Source organism: Lampris incognitus, chromosome 3 (genome assembly GCF_029633865.1).
Source record: "Lampris incognitus isolate fLamInc1 chromosome 3, fLamInc1.hap2, whole genome shotgun sequence".
In the NCBI taxonomy this organism is placed as follows: domain Eukaryota; kingdom Metazoa; phylum Chordata; class Actinopteri; order Lampriformes; family Lampridae; genus Lampris; species Lampris incognitus.
In genome coordinates, this window is record NC_079213.1 from 27,079,874 (window position 1) to 27,095,667 (window position 15,794).

Below are 15,794 nucleotides of genomic sequence, written 5' to 3' on the forward strand. Positions count from 1 at the left end.
ACCACAGCAACATGTTACAGCGACCAGAAACCGCTTGAAACCCACACCGTAAAGCTATAACACTTTATCTCAAGGTCCAATTATATCCTTGAGGGAAACAGCTTTAAACATCTCGACTGTTAATGCAAGCCTTCTCTGAGAGCACCGAACGTTAAATCTGTTAAAGATGTGTCTCGACCGTGTGGCGGGGCGCTCCCTTAATGTGTCTCAGCCCCTGTTTAAGGGGTATCAAATATTTCCAAAACGTCCCCCTGCTGAGAAACCGCTCATTAGTCAAGGTCCACATCATGCTTGATATGTGTCACTACTCGCTGCGATGCTACGTCGACAGTAAATGCTCACAGCGCCATCCCCCCGGGGCGGTACAAAAGCCCATCGGGGGAGTTTGCTCACGATATCGGCATGTCACCGCCCCTCCGCCGCGAGGCTCGGCGGGCGGAGGTGAAATCGGCGCCGTTCATCGCAGGCAGCGAGTCATCCGACACGGGTATCTGCCCCAGAGGATCTCTGAATGAAGGTCTGGTCCATTATCAGAGACTCTAACCAACCCAAGTATCAAACTCTTTCACCCGCTGCTGCAGCATCTGGTCACAAACCAGCACCCCACTTTATGTTGCGTCAAGGCTGGTGTTTTTTTATTTCACATCAACATTTTTTCTTGCAGCTCGCAGACACAACATTTCACTGCCGGCAACTACTGCTGCTGTCCTGTTCTGTGCATTACAAAAACCTCGATTTGACTTGACCAGTTTACACGTCTGAAGAGTTGCATTTTGTGCTTGGCCCCTCATTAGTTTGCCAAGTATCAGAACTCGGGGCAGCTGCAACGCCGACCTTCGGCCCCCGCGTGACCCTGCACTGACCTCTTTCCTCCTGTCGTTGTCTCTCTGAATGAGCCAGCGGATGGAGGCCTGGGGAGACTTGGGGAGACACTCCAGAAAGGTGGTATTGTTTTTCACACCATACTGCGTCATCTCCACTGCATTCCTGTAAGCTAACACACACACACACACACACACACACACACACACACACACACACACACACGTCATTTGCTGACAGACATGAACCCTGCAGATGGATGTGTATCTCTCCTGTCCCCAGTGGTGAGGGTGGGAAGCTGGCCTAAACTCTGCCTAACACCTGCATCCAAACCAGATTCCCACCCTGCGCATTTTAGCTCCTGTTGTCAGGGAAACTGTTTGACCCTTTATGAACCGGACAGACGGGGTCCTGTCTTTTAGCCGTCAGCCGCGTCATGTGACATTTCTCATGCCAGCCAAACACTTTATTGCTCAGCTGGTTGAATGACAGGTGAGAGACTAATTAGTGGTAATGGCCATATGGCTGGCTCCCCGAGCTCATGTTCATTTAGTGATGTAAACGGTTTAGCGGAAATGGAACACTCTGGGGACCCACAACAACCCCCCCCCCTCCACCACCACCAAAACTGCACCCTGCAAGCTGACTGGGGGGAATATTCATACCGGTGTCTGCTGTGCCCATACTCAGAAGCAGGCACTCATACACACACCCACAAACACACACACGCACAGACAAGTCCACACATATGTGCATGCCATCGCTAAGCTCCAACTTTCACACAAACCACTGTAATCTCGGTTAGACCCGTTTTCTGGATGACGCCTGATCCCATCAGATGTGCATGGTTTTGCAATGAGGGGATCGGCTGTGTGCTTCACTTGAGTTTTCTTTGGAAAAAACAAATAACGTCAAGCCAAAGAAGCATGTCATTCCAGATAAGCGTCCCCCCCCCCTTTTTTTTTTAATAAATGGTGAGTCGTAAAATACCTTTCAGATTGAATCCTCTGCACTGTGTGAGAGGGTTGCCGTGCATAACGTCCTGCCTCCGGCTCCTCCTGCAAGGCAGAATTCACAGGGGGGAAGACTCATTTTCAGCTTGGTGGAATATAACACATGGCTTAATGCAAGCACATTAGGCGTACTTATAGACATACAAGACCCATCGACGGCATGCTACCGTCAGCTCAGCCCCGCAATTCAAGTGTAAATCCGACGTCAACTTTAGGGAGGTGGCGCACCGAGCAAAAGCACTATGAGGAACAGCTGACCGTGTTCCTCCGCTCTCTGGTGCCAGGAGAAAAGAGGAGGTAAACAGCTGGCATATTCAAGACATGTTTCCTGCAGGAAAAATGGAAACCGAGCTTTTGTTCTCTGACCAAACTAGGTCTGACCTGCGCCTGACTGGAAAATCGGACACGCGGCCGGCCCGTAAAAGAAACCAGAGATGTCTCAGGTCCAGGAGAGGAGGTGGCACTCATACCTCCTTGTCTGTGTTATGTCTAGACAAAGGGAAAAAAGCAGTTGTTGACATGATTAACATCAAAGCTTAGCTCCGGGAGGTTTCTACATCAATGAATGGTTACTTCATCCATCTGGACCACGGAGTCGGGTGAGATAACACTGCCGGCATCTTAACCCTGGTTGGAGACACCATCCATACGCCACTGGGGATATTTTTAACCGGGGTAGGACGAACACCGGTGCGGCGTTAAAAACGTTCCTACTCAAACAGGCAAAAAGGACTGAAACAGGAAGTGGTGATGTTTCTGTTGGACTGCTAATCAAGATGACTGCACCACAGTGTTCCCATGTAGTCTGAAATATATTAGCTTTGGTCCAAGGATGTTTTTACAGAGGTGGGAACTGTTTACTGCTGAGCTGACGGGGCATAAGCGGCAAGGGCTGTAGTTTTCACTGGCGGAGGGAGGGAGGGACATGTCGGGGAAATCACAGACCTCAGCTTTAAAGTTTATGCTCAGACTTTTTTTTGTTGCTCTAGCTCATACCAATAATCCAGAGATATAGCCAAATATACTCTACCTTTAGCACTTTGAGTGGCTGTTGCAGCTAGAAAAGTGCCACATAAATGCAATCCAGTTATTTTATTCATTTACCTTTGTCCTGGTTAAGGACAAATATTAGGAAAGCCACTTTATTTTGTCATCGTAGGTCACAATGAAATGTGTTCTCTGCATTTAACCCATCCTATTGTACACACTAATAAAAAACAAGTACCAGTGTGTACCCAAGTGGGTACAAATGCTTGTCGCTGGGGCAGTACCTTTCTGAAGTACAATAATGTACCCATGTAAAGACACTTCATTGTCTTTTAAGTAACTTTGTTACCTTTCAGATTATGGAAAGATAAACATCTGATCCTTCAAAGTACAATATTGTACCTCTGTTGCTGTAATGTACCTATGAGCATAGAAGTGTACCTCTTCTGTACCTCAATTTCTGAGAGTGTATAGGAGCAGCGGGCAGCTGCAGCGCCCTGGGACCAACGCCAGTTCCTTCCATTGCCTTGCTCAGGGGCACAGGAAGGAGTATTAACCCTAACATGCATGCATCACACCCCTGTGTGATGGCCTGTCCAGGGTGTCTCCCCCACCTGTCGCCCAATGACTGCTGAGATAGGCTCCAGCATCCCCGCGACCCTGAGAGCAGGATAAGCGGTTCGGATAATGGATAGATGGATGCATGTTTCACTCCCCCCCCTTTTTCCCCAATTGTACTTGGCTGATTACCCCACTCTTCCGAGCCGCTGCTCCACCCCCTCTGCCGAACCGCGGAGGGCTGAAGGCTACCACATGCCTCCTCTGATACATGTGGAGTCGCCAGCCGCTTCTTTTCACCTGACAGTGAGGAGTTTCACACAGGGGACGTAGCGTGTGGGAGGTTCACACTATTCCCCCCAGTTGTCCCTCCCCCCTGAACAGGTGCCCCGACCGACCAGAGGATGCGCTAGTGCAGCGACCAGCACATATACTCATGATCAGGCTTCCTACCTGCAGACACGGCCAATTGTGTCTGTAGGGGCGCCCAATCAAGCCGGTGGTAACATGGGGATTTGAACCGGCGAGCCCCGTGTTGGTAAGCAACGGAATAGACCGCTACGCTACCTGGACACCGCCAACATGCATGTCTTTTTGATGGTGAGAGGAAACCCACAGACACAGGGAGAACATGCAAATTCCATAGAGAAATGACCTGGGACGGCCTGGGGTTCAAACCCAGGACCTTCTTGCTGTGAGGCAACAGTGCTAACCACTGGGCCACTGTGCCATCCACTTTGATGATGTATTTGATATTATGATGTATCTGTCATTAATGATGTGTATTATGATGCATATATCAGCTAGTCTCAGCAGAATACGTTGACTTTCTGGATTCCCCTTTGAAAGGGCGCCTATGATGGTAAGGAACCTTAATAAGGAGGAAATGGTTCTTATTTGTTGTTGCCCTTTGTGCAGCTTTGTGCACGAAATCTCCATATGGCGGCACATGAGGTTGAACCAGCGTGTACCTTTTGCCGGTGGGGTAGAAGCGGGAACAGCTGAGTCCGTCCCAGGCGCAGTAGGGATCTCTGGCCAGACAGCAGTCAGCGCAAGCCGAGCCGTAAGCATGGCAGCGGTGCAAGGAGACCTGGGAGATCCCGTGCTCCGAGCTGACGTACAGCTGTTGCTGTAAAATAAACAGTTCAGATGTCAGCCCCCGCCCCCGTTTGTCTTCATAAGTGGTCGGCTGATGGGAAAATGGGGCGAGATCACCGATGCAATTATGGTTTATTGGTTCCTCTCCTGCTCTCTGGCACCCTCTTACCCACAAGGGATTTCTATTTCATGTATTATGCAGGAGCACGGCATATCACAACAATAAAAAGCTGCTAATTACAAATGTAGAATCATAAAGTCGCACTTTCTTCAGATATGCACAAGGGATTCCCATTTCCTGCACTGCATAGTGGTCATAATAATAACATAATAATGATAATAATAATAATAATAATAATAATAATAGTAATAATCATGAACATATCAAAACAACATCAATGCATTTTCGTCATGTGAAGTCGCATGAATTCTTACTTTTTTCGAGGATATTCTCAGGTTTGTCACCGAAGCTCGATTCTGGGAACGAAAAAAAAGAAAAACAAAAAAGAAAAAAAAAGCCATGTCAGTATTCCCGGGACATTGTTTTTTTTATGTACATCAATATATTCTGAGAAAATCTTCTGCTTCCCACACTTTTATCTCAGCCGACAGTACAAACACCAGATTATCAGAGGTACGCTGTATAAAAACACGTACTCAGTGCAGAGAGATTATTATGAAGCAGCAGAAACCATGAGACCCCCCCCCCCCATTTCTCTCTTCTCAGATGTCTGCAGCTCCCTAGTGAGAATCTTACTCTGTGTTTTGGGGAAAAAAAACGAAACCCAAATTGCCCTTCTGATTTGAAGGCCGGTGCAGCCCAGGTGTGCTGGAAGATTAAAGGCGCCTCGGCTTGTGGTCCCCCCCCCCGCCCCCGCCCCCCCTTCATCACAGGCTTTGGCGGCCCGAGCAAAATCAGTGGGCAAAGATAAACTGGCGTGTGCGAAGGTTCGCCGGGGTCAACAGCAAGGCTCTGGCAGCGTGTCAGTGTTTCCCATCACTCTGCACCCGGCGCAGTGTGCACACCAGCCATCCCTGCCCGAACCCTGCCTCGTCTCCTCCGTCTGTCTGTCTTTTGGTCTCGTCCACCCTTTGCCTTTGTGTTGTGGCCAAACTCACCCTATTTTCTGCCTTTGATGTGAGGTGTGCTGAAGAAGAGCGATTAAAGAGAAACAGAGAAAAAGGGGGAGAGAGATAGTGAGAAAGAGAGTGCTGACCTTAAACACTTCCAGCTCCTCCAGGATCAAATCTTCGTCCAGGGAACGATTAGTTGGCAGGACGATCACCTTCTGCACTGTACCTTTGTCTAAATGCAGAAAGAAAATGAGTCAGAAACGATACACATGCACACACACAAGCACACACACGCACACTCACACCCAGGTTTATCGTTCTGTAACCACATGAGAGGCCTGTTTGTGCACAGCCTCAGCCGTGAAGACCCGGGACACATGTGGGTGGTGAAATCAGAACACAATGTTGGAACAGCCTGTCAAAAACAATAAATTCCAAGTCTGTTTGGCTTCGCCCGCGTTTGCTTTCGAACCAGGCATAATAGCTGTGATCCGCATCCGCAGCAAAACCAGCCGTGCCAGGAATGGTACGTGTGGGGAGCGTCGACGGAGAGGGCGAAAGGCAACGCCATCATCTATATCACCGCTTCGCGCTGGGAGTTTAGAGGGTGGTGAGGAGGCGAAGGGGTTACAACAAGCTACAGCTCCTGGAAACCCCCTGATAAGAGTCTCCCCTCATCCCTGAGACCAAAGCTCCGTCTCTGGCCCCGGCTGCTGGTAGGCAGCGCTGGCTTGCCTTCAAAACTCCAGGCAGGAGAAACAGAACTGGGAGGCTGCCTGATAAACACAATCAGCTGTTGGAGAAACTCCCCAGGCGGTGGACCGAACGCTTACATGTGCACACGTAGACACACACAAGCATATGCATGCATGCATCCCGCATAGACACACACATGCACAATCACTCATGCATGCACACACGCACACATGGATGTCCACACACATACACACAAGTGCACACATGTACAAATAATGCATTAGAAATTACATGCACGGATTTTATGCTACTGTGTTAGCAAGCTCAAAAAAGAACAAACATCTCAACGAACGGACCCCCCCCACCCGCCCCCGGTCTGTATAATCCATTAAATCTTTCCAAGTCTAAAGTCTTGAAATTAGCAGTTACACCCATTGTGCAAAAGCCTTTCTGTTATCAACTAATCTGCCGCAGCGCGGGGACTCATAGCCCCACTGAAATGTTTTGCTTATGAAACGCCTCAGAGGAAGTCATGTGACCCATAAGAAAGTGTTGATGAGACTAATTAAAAATGGAGTTCAGGGTGTCATTGTAAATTAGAATTACTTTTCAACCGGCCTGTCTGGTATAAAAAAAAGAAAACGTCATCACAGTATAACTTGATTATAGGTGCTGCCCTGTCTGAAGCTGGCCAGAGACTAAAATGTAGATGTCAGACTGTTTTAGCTGAGGGAAATGAACAACGACCATCTCTACCTGCTTGGCCGTCATATCCACTTTATTAATCATCATCTTGTGAAAGTATGCATATTGATATCGAGGTATTCAGTCAAAAATATCACCACGGTGGCCCAGTGGTTAGCACTGTTGCCTGACAGCAAGAAGGTCCTGGGTTCAAACCCCAGGCCATCCCAGGTTCTTTCTGTGTGGAGTGTGCATGCTCTCCCCGTGTCTGTGCAGGTTTCCTCCGGGTGCTCCTGTTTCCTCCCACCATCAGGGGTGGCATGGCTCAGGGGGTAGAGCAGGTCATCTAGTGATCTGAAGGTTGCTGGTTTGATCCCCGGCTCCTGCAGAGGAGCGTGTCGAAGTGTCCTTGGGCAAGACACTGAACCATTTACTGCTCCTGATTAGCAGGTCGGCACCTTGGATGGTAGCCTCCTCCATCAGTGTGTGAACGTGAGACATACACTGTAAAGCGCCCTGAGTGGTCGGTAGACTAGAGAAGCGCTATATAAATGCAGTCCATTTATTTTCTATTTATTTATAACAGAACAAGGTTGAATTCTTGATGAGTAGATTCGCTTATTTAACCAATTTACATAAAGGACAGTAGTAGAGAAAACAGCAGACGGGTATGTTAACATTGCCTTGATGCAAGTCAAGCCGAGCAACACTGAACTATAACAGCCTTGAATGGTTTGGTTCTATATGATAATTTATATTAATATAAAACCTGACCTGGACGTCTTACCTGCAGCGTACCTACAGTCACAGATTGTGATCCAGAATCTTCTATTTTTATTGGTGTTAATTTGTCATGACATTAGCCCTGTCTTAGCCATGCACACTATACTATGATCGTCTCTGCTGATGTTAAGGTAGTTAGGTTTCCTTTATTAATCCCCTTGGGGAAATTCAGTTACTGCAAATTAACCCATCCTAGCTGTGATCTGTGTAGCTAGGAGCAGTGGGCTGCCACCTTCATGCTGCGCTCGGGGACCATCTCCAGTTCTTTTCCCATTGCCCTGGTCAGGGGCACCGACAGGAGTATTAACCCTAACATGCATGTTTCTGTTGATGGTGGGGGAAACCAGAGCACCTGGAGAAACCCCACCGCAGACACAGGGAGAACATGCAAACTCCACACAGAGGATGACCCCCAAGATTGGACAACCCCAGGGTTCAAACCCAGGACCTTCTTGCTGTGAGGCGACAGCGCTAACCACTGGGCCACTGTGCCGCCCATGTATGGTTATCGTATTTAAGCGTGGCGTGTAGCATTGTAAAAACGAATCCCTTGAGTGTGCTGACAGGCATGAAAAAGGATTTGGTGTACCCCACGACAAACGGCGTGGTCTGTGTGTATGTCCATACCTGTGCCAAGGAAGAGGACTTGGTAGTTGCCATCCGCGGCCATGACCTGGTCCACAGCCACGGTGGTGTATTTGTAGTCAGCGTTGGTACGGACCACAAGGGGTCTCCTGCCCACTGGGTAGATGGGGTTGAACATCACTGGATGGTTCCTCACAAACGTCACCACGTCGTCTGGGAACTCCTTGGTCGTGTGGATGTCCGGGGTGAAGGCCCCGCCAGGGCACTAGAGAAGGGGGATGGGGGTGAGGCATCAAAGAATTAGACCCAATCAAATGACATTTCTACAATTCAACAAGGAAACGAGGTTACATGTCAACAAAATGTGGACTTGCTCCGCTGGACGACACTAAGAATCTAATGTGGATGCAAATACAGTCAGCAAAGTAAGTTTTGTCGTCGAAGTCCGCATGCGAATGACCCAAAACTGAACTTACGGTTCCTGGCCTTGGGTATGGGATCCGACCCTGGTAGGCCACCCACTGAAAGTTGGGTCCCTCTCGGTGAGTGAACGGCCCATTGAAGACGGTGAGGATGTCAGCCATGTTATACACACACACCGCTGAGCCTTTAAACACGGAGCTGAGAAGACGAGACACGTGGTTTCCATGAAACACAACAGAGGGAACCAACATCCACAATCCCACGACCAGTTCAAACATTACAGTGCCCCCTAAATCCTGTTGTTTCTTATGGGATGTCCAAGCCACGCAGTCTGGGGTGGAACCAGAGTCCCGCTCGGGTGGGGGACACCTCGCCCGGCTTCCCCCCTGAAGGTGGTTTGGTAGCACATAAAAGAGGCTTTGTGGGAGGGGAAAAGAGGCATAACGGGGGAAGAAGGGGACGGAGGGAGAAACATCAGTTCAGAAACAGGAATAACAAGGTGTGGGGAGACCTAACGGACCTCAGCGCTTGGTTTGGCAGTGTATGAAGGACCGGTCTAAAACGACTGTAACCTTCACATGATCCTGGGTTAACAAGTGAATGGGGGCGCCTGTGCCTGTGTCACCCCGAGTTAACCAGGTGAAACCCATTAAGTGATCAAACAAGACGGATCGCGTGACCACTTCTGAACTTGTCCGCAGGCGTACCAGTTATAACATCCTGCAGAATGTATACATTTTAATCAGGTTGATTTAACCGAATCACCATGCAACTTGACCCACACCGTGTCAGGAGCAGACCAAATATTGTCTATTCGAAGGGTGTCCATTGCTTTGCCGCACGATAAACCTTCATTTAATAATGAACACTGAACATATGGCCACGCTGAACTGAAGACATAAATCAGACATCATAGAAAGTGAGTGATATTACTGTACTGTATACTGTATGGTAAGTTACAACATCCTCAAGAGGTGGGCAAGATAAGAGTACAGCAGGAAAAATATCTGAAAATAGGTCATTCAAAAAAGTTTTCATTTTTAATTTTATTTTGGGTTAAACTGCGCAAGAGCAAAACTTACAGAATAAAAAAAAATCAGCTAGTAAACTTGCTGTGATGTTGTCTCGTATCTTTATTTTTTTGGACTTTCCCCCCTTTTTCTATCCAGTCGTATCTGGCCAATTATCCCACTCTTCCGAGCCGTGCCAGTCGCTGCTCCACCCCCTCCGCCGATCCGAAGAGGGCTGCAGACTACTACATGCCTCTTCCCATACATGTGGAGTCGCCAGCTGCTTCTTTTCACCTGACAGTGAGGAGTTTCACCAGGGGAACGTAGCGTGGGAGGATCACGCCATTCCCCCCAGTCTCACCTCCCCCAAACAGGCACTCCGACTGACCAGAGGAGGCGCTAGTGCAGCGACCAGGACACATACCCACATCCGGCTTCCCACCTGCAGACACGGCCAGTTGTGTGTCTGTAGGGACGCCCAACCAAGCCGGAGGTAACACTGGGGTTCGAGCTGGCGATCCCTGTGTCGGTAGGCAACGGAATAGACTGCTACACCACCTGGACGCCCTGAATTTGTCTCATTTCTACCAGTGTAAACTGAACACCACGTAATGACGTTTTAAATGAGACTCACTGATGATGCAAAAGGTAGTAGTTTTAAATTAAAACCAAGAAGGTGATAGGTTATTTTTGCTTAAAAGTACACAAATGGGACACCAACGCCCTCTGCAACACAAAAATTCTGCAGTCGCCACTTTGCGTGAAAACACTTTTCATCGGTGGTGGTTGGCCAGTACAGGGCGCTGGGGTGCTGCCCCCTTCAAAATAAACGTGTTTTTCAGTCTGTGAGCACCTGTCAGCAGCCATTAAATATTGGCTCCAAATGGTATTTGGTTGATTTCTGTCTGAATAAATATACTTCCTGGGTGAGGGGCGCTGGCCAAACGATACCTTATGTAAGCCCTCAAACTTCTGGTGAGCAGGTGACCTGAGGCTGCTGTCTGATTGGTTTCTTCGGATTTTCCATGGGGCGCAGTTCTGTGCACCCCGGACACCCCCACTTTTATTGGCAGCGAATTGGTATTGTTTTAATGATTTTTGATCTAATGTGACTGGACAGTTCTCGTGGTTGTCAATCATGTTCACACCCACCACGACGCCTCGTCTCGACTGTAAATCATCCACCGTCTACGAACCCTGATAAAATCTATAGGCTACACTGTCCTTCTTCATAAATGTGTGGACATTAAAGCAGCTGTCAGGTGTGCTGTGCCAAGGTAAATTACGCCCCCCCCCCAATTTTTTTTAGCATCAGCCGCCACTGCTTTTCATCTGTTATAGTATATGTATGTGTATTTCTTGTTCTTAAGGAAAGCTCATCAAGGGGGAAACCATATGATGATGCTGTAGTTGAAGGTTTGTCACTTAAGTATCCTGCTCTACAACAAGACGTGTGATGTGTGCAGCTCGCACTACTCCTGCTGATAGCCAGTTAGCGATTAGCATTTAACCACTAGGGCCTGCAGGAATGTTACGCTTGGCTTCATCAAAGTTGCTCTTACCTTGTGGAAGTGAAGACGCCAAACACCAACAGGCCCTTGGGCTGATCGGCTTCCAGCAAAAACACACTCTCTGTACAGGGGAAACACATGTGAGCGCACACGGGCGAATACACACAACCGAAGAATGTGCATGAAAACACATAGGTACGCACACACACACACAAGGAGATACAGGATATCTACGTGATAGATGTGTAAATTAATAAATGTCCGTGTCTGGCAGACACCAATGGAAAGCTGTGTTGACTCTTCACTCACGGGGCCCAGAATAAGAAAGCCCACGGATCTGCTCATAAACCAGTGCAAACTCACTAAAGACTGTATTAAAGAAGGTAAGAAAAATAATAATAGACTTTCAGCCAACAAAGGTTGATGTTCAGTGAAAACCTCGCACGTCCAAAGCAGTAGGATTTGTGGATAAAGGGAGGTCTCCGACGGACACCCGTGTATTGTTTGAGCCTACAGGAGTTGTTTGGAAAGCGTTACAGGGCCTCCAAGTTCATGAAAAACTGTTGTGTACCCTTTCAAATCAAGCGAGACCTCTGAACTGCGGCGGTGCCACGCTCCATGGGGCTCGACACGAAAGACGTGAACTGTGTTGCACTGCTTCCTCTCACCCAGTTCGTCGAAATGAGTCTCGGTACCATCGTCCTCCAGCACCGAACACACCATCCTGGCCTTCAGGAAGGTGGTCCACTTGTTCACCAGGCTCCGCTGGCCCCCGATGTCATTCTGCAGACGAAGAGCAAAGCAGAACTTTACTTACCACCTTGCTCCTTCTTGCACACGATAGCTCTGAAAAGACGAGACGTAAAAGCATCCCGTTCGTCCAGCTGTCACAGAGGAAGCTAGTTACCGGACACACTCTGGCCACCATGGTGTGGATATCTTTAGTGTTTCCGCTGTTGTCTGTCAGCCTCTCGCGAAAGAAGAAATACAGCTTGGCGTCGTTTGGATCCGTTCCATCCGGAATCAGATGGGCATCAATGAAGACTGGCTCTGTGTTGGAGAGGAAAGGCGGGAAAATTTGTTTTTTGGATTTTTCCCCCCTTTTTCACCGCAACTGTACCCGTCCAATTACCCCACTCTTCTGAGCCGTCCCGGTCTCTGCTCCACCCCCTCTGCCAATCCGGGGAGGGCTGCAGACTACCACATGCCTCCTACGATACATGTGGAGTCACCAGCCGCTTCTTTTCACCTGACAGTGAGGAGTTTCGCCAGGGGGACGTGGCGCGTAGGAGAATCATGCTATTTCCCCCAGTTCCCCCTCACCTCTGAACAGGTGCCTTGACCGGCCAGAGGAGGTGCTTGTGCAGCGACCAGGACACAGATCCATATCCGGCTTCCCACCCACAGACACGGCCAATTGTGTCCGTAGGGACGCCTGACCAAGCCGGTGGTAACATGGGGGATTCGAACCAGCGATCACCATGTTGGCAGGCAACGGAACAGACCGCCATGCCACCCGGATGCCCCAGGAACATTTAAAACATAGTGAGGTAGACATTTATCAGAAAGGAAGACCTTCACACGTAACATAAATAAAAACTTGTGTAAATCTGAAAGGCTTGGTCGTTCGTTGGTTTGCTCGTCACACTATTTAGGCTCGCCCGCTCACCGCTCAGCCACTTGGAGTTGTGCTGGTCAGTCCGCACCGCATTTCTCTTGGTCAGGCTCCTGAAGATGGCAGCATCTGTCCCCATGAAGTCTATGTACATGCCCGAAAACAGCTCCTGATCTGAATGCACACACACACACACACACACACACACACACAAATCCACTTCAAAATACTCATCAAAAGGTATTTTTGTGTTCTCACAACAAAAATGATGACAACAACTGCATATTTCTCCTAATCACCACAGATATACTGTGAGGCGTCTCATGTATGCAGGAGAACATTAAGTTATAATCCATCACCATAAGTAGCCACTGACTGACTAACGCACCTGAGTCGTCTGACCTCGGCAAACGGTGATGATAAATTTCAACAGCAATCACAATGGATTTAAGTGGATCTGTACTCCTGCTAACCAACCCCCTCTCGGTGCTCCTCCGCAGCTTAGCTATGCATCTCATCACTCCTCTACTTGCACTTCATCATTCCAACAGCTCCAGCCTGTGAATTAAGGAGGACGTGGGGAAAGTAAGGGGTGGTGGGGTGGGGGAGGGGGGGTGTGGCTCACGTCCAAGCCGGCCTGCTCCAAGGAGAATGTGCCGACAGCCCAGACAGCCACAGAGGGTCTCACACTTGCATATGGGGAGATACAGTCCCGATAGAGTTTTTATCAAACCCAGACACTGGCTGGGATTGTCCTCTGACTGACTCACAGAGGCTTGGTGTGCTGCATCACTGCTCCCGCTCTGCTGCTACTGACCTCGGCTCTGTTCAGCAGGGCGCGGGGAGGCATAGTAGCCCGCTTCTCTTTACATGTTGTCCATCTGACCGCTACTGCACACATGCGCGCACGCACACGCATGCACACGCACGCACACGCACGCACACACACACACTCTAACACATATCCATCCTGCCTTTTGACCGGACATCCTGAGCACGCTGATTGGCCGCCCAGTGAGGCCGCTGCTGACACAGCGGTGCTCGGGTGTCAGAAAGCAGAGCTGTGCGTGCAACGTGTTGCCTTGGGCCGTGTCAACAGCAACCCGATACCTCTCGACCAATCACGAAATATCAAAGGACGAGTGTGTGTGTACGAGTGCTTGTGTGTGTGTGTGTGAGAGAGAGAGAGAGAGAGAGAGAGAGAGAGAGAGAGAGAGAGAGAGAGAGAGAGAGAGAGAGAGAGAGAGAGAGAGAGAGAGAGAGAGAGAGAGAGAGAGAGAGAGAGAGAGAGAGAGAGAGAGAGAGAGAGAGAGAGAGAGAGAGAGAGAGAGAGAGAGAGAATGAATGTGTGTCTTAGTGCTTGTAGGTGCTGGTGAGCAGACACATACACATGTATGAGGAGAGCGAGGAATAAGGTACTCACTGAGCATGACGGACACAGTATTTACTTGGGGATTGAAGGAGCAGCGTCCCTTGCCAGATTCGGTCTTGGAGTCGATGTGGAAGACTTGCTCCTGCCAGAGGGAGAGGGAGAGAGGAACTGAGAGACAGGCAGACAGGTTTATATGGGAACCGGGGGATGTCCTGCATTGTGTCCTCTACAACGTGAACCCTGAATATATGAGCATACCAAATGTTCCATAAGGTGGCCTCGCTTCTCCCCTTTCCTTTTCTAATGGATCAAAGGGACGCTCCTGGGCCGTCCCCATTAAGCAGCTCGCTGAGGACAGTATAAAGAACATTCCAGTTGAGGGAGGGGAAATTTTCCTGCTAATATGACGGGAAGCCATTTCCCCATCTTAGTTTAGGTACAGCAGCTTCCAAATCCCACACCCTCCTTTCGGAGGACTGAGCCACTGGGATGGCTCTTCCATTTGCCTGTCTAAAATGGGTGACTTGGGGAGCTTCCAGCCCCGATTAGATCTGAGACGGCGGTGTCTCGGCATACTTCTGGCGGCGGACTCGACTCCTTCAGCGTGGCTCTTAAACTGATCTCCGCTATTCATCTTTAATCCGGGGACGGGTTGCGTGGTCACAGCACGCAATACCGACAAACGCACACAAAGCCTATACACGTCCACTCGGGAGCGAGGTGGACTGCCTGTCACAACTGTCTGGCTGAATTCTTCTGCATCTCGACAGTCTGGCACGTGCTCATAAGCCACAGGCCCCACTGTGAGCTCACTGTCACCATCCAAGTGTAACAGCCTGTTAACACTTAACAGGTCCCCCTGTCTGAGGCACAGTCACGTTAGAGCCCAGGGGTTAAACTCAGAGCGGCCTGCCTTTCAAACAAACCCCCGACATGACGAAAAGCACCGCTGCGTGCAGAGAGCCTGGTCGGGAGCTCTGACTCGCCCTATTAGCGTTTGGCTGCAGCTGGGTGTCTGTGAGCACTTTTCTCCTGGAGGGGTTCCCCAGACTGACTTCCAGAGCCGTGTGACCGACTGGATGAAGACAGCCAAGGACCTGAAACTAAAAAACATCAACAACAACAACAACAAAAACGGCAGTTCTCTATCCATCCCTCGCTCTATCACGCTCTCAGTTCCCTCCTTCCTCGCCATCTCATTTCATCCGCTGCCGTATCTGACGGCGGGATGCAGGGTCGGGAATGGCTCGTCTCATAGACTCCATCTGACACTTCCTCTGGCCTCGAGATGACACGTGTAAATTTCCAGCACTTTTACCAAGAGTCTGCTATTGCTGGCACCCCGGCACACTGCGGCACATACCTCTCTTTTAGTGCCATCGTAAAATAAACCGTTATGAAATTACACGATGAGGAAAGTGAGACACATTCAACTCTTAAGTCCACCGTACTCACAGGGAACAAACTGCAGGTCAGAGGAGGAGACTGAGATACTGTGGCCACCAAAATCATACAACCTCATGAGGAAGACAACCATCAGTTTAGCCCCCCCCCCTTTTCTCC

At 49.4% G+C, this 15,794-nt stretch overlaps 1 protein-coding gene across 1 annotated transcript in view; it reads right to left on the reverse strand.

The window, feature by feature from the left end:
* Positions 1-15,794, reverse strand: part of sema3c (sema domain, immunoglobulin domain (Ig), short basic domain, secreted, (semaphorin) 3C) — a 59,888-nt gene that overhangs the window by 1,158 nt on the left and 42,936 nt on the right. Inside the window, exons 6-17 of the mRNA XM_056275602.1 lie at positions 14,283-14,373; positions 12,914-13,033; positions 12,152-12,294; positions 11,913-12,027; positions 11,296-11,365; positions 8,777-8,921; positions 8,343-8,565; positions 5,696-5,784; positions 4,914-4,955; positions 4,352-4,509; positions 1,813-1,880; positions 864-994 (exon numbers count right to left, since the gene is read on the reverse strand). Of these exons, the coding sequence (XP_056131577.1) occupies positions 864-994; positions 1,813-1,880; positions 4,352-4,509; positions 4,914-4,955; positions 5,696-5,784; positions 8,343-8,565; positions 8,777-8,921; positions 11,296-11,365; positions 11,913-12,027; positions 12,152-12,294; positions 12,914-13,033; positions 14,283-14,373 (1,395 nt within the window). The remainder of the gene's footprint in view (positions 1-863; positions 995-1,812; positions 1,881-4,351; positions 4,510-4,913; positions 4,956-5,695; positions 5,785-8,342; positions 8,566-8,776; positions 8,922-11,295; positions 11,366-11,912; positions 12,028-12,151; positions 12,295-12,913; positions 13,034-14,282; positions 14,374-15,794) is intronic.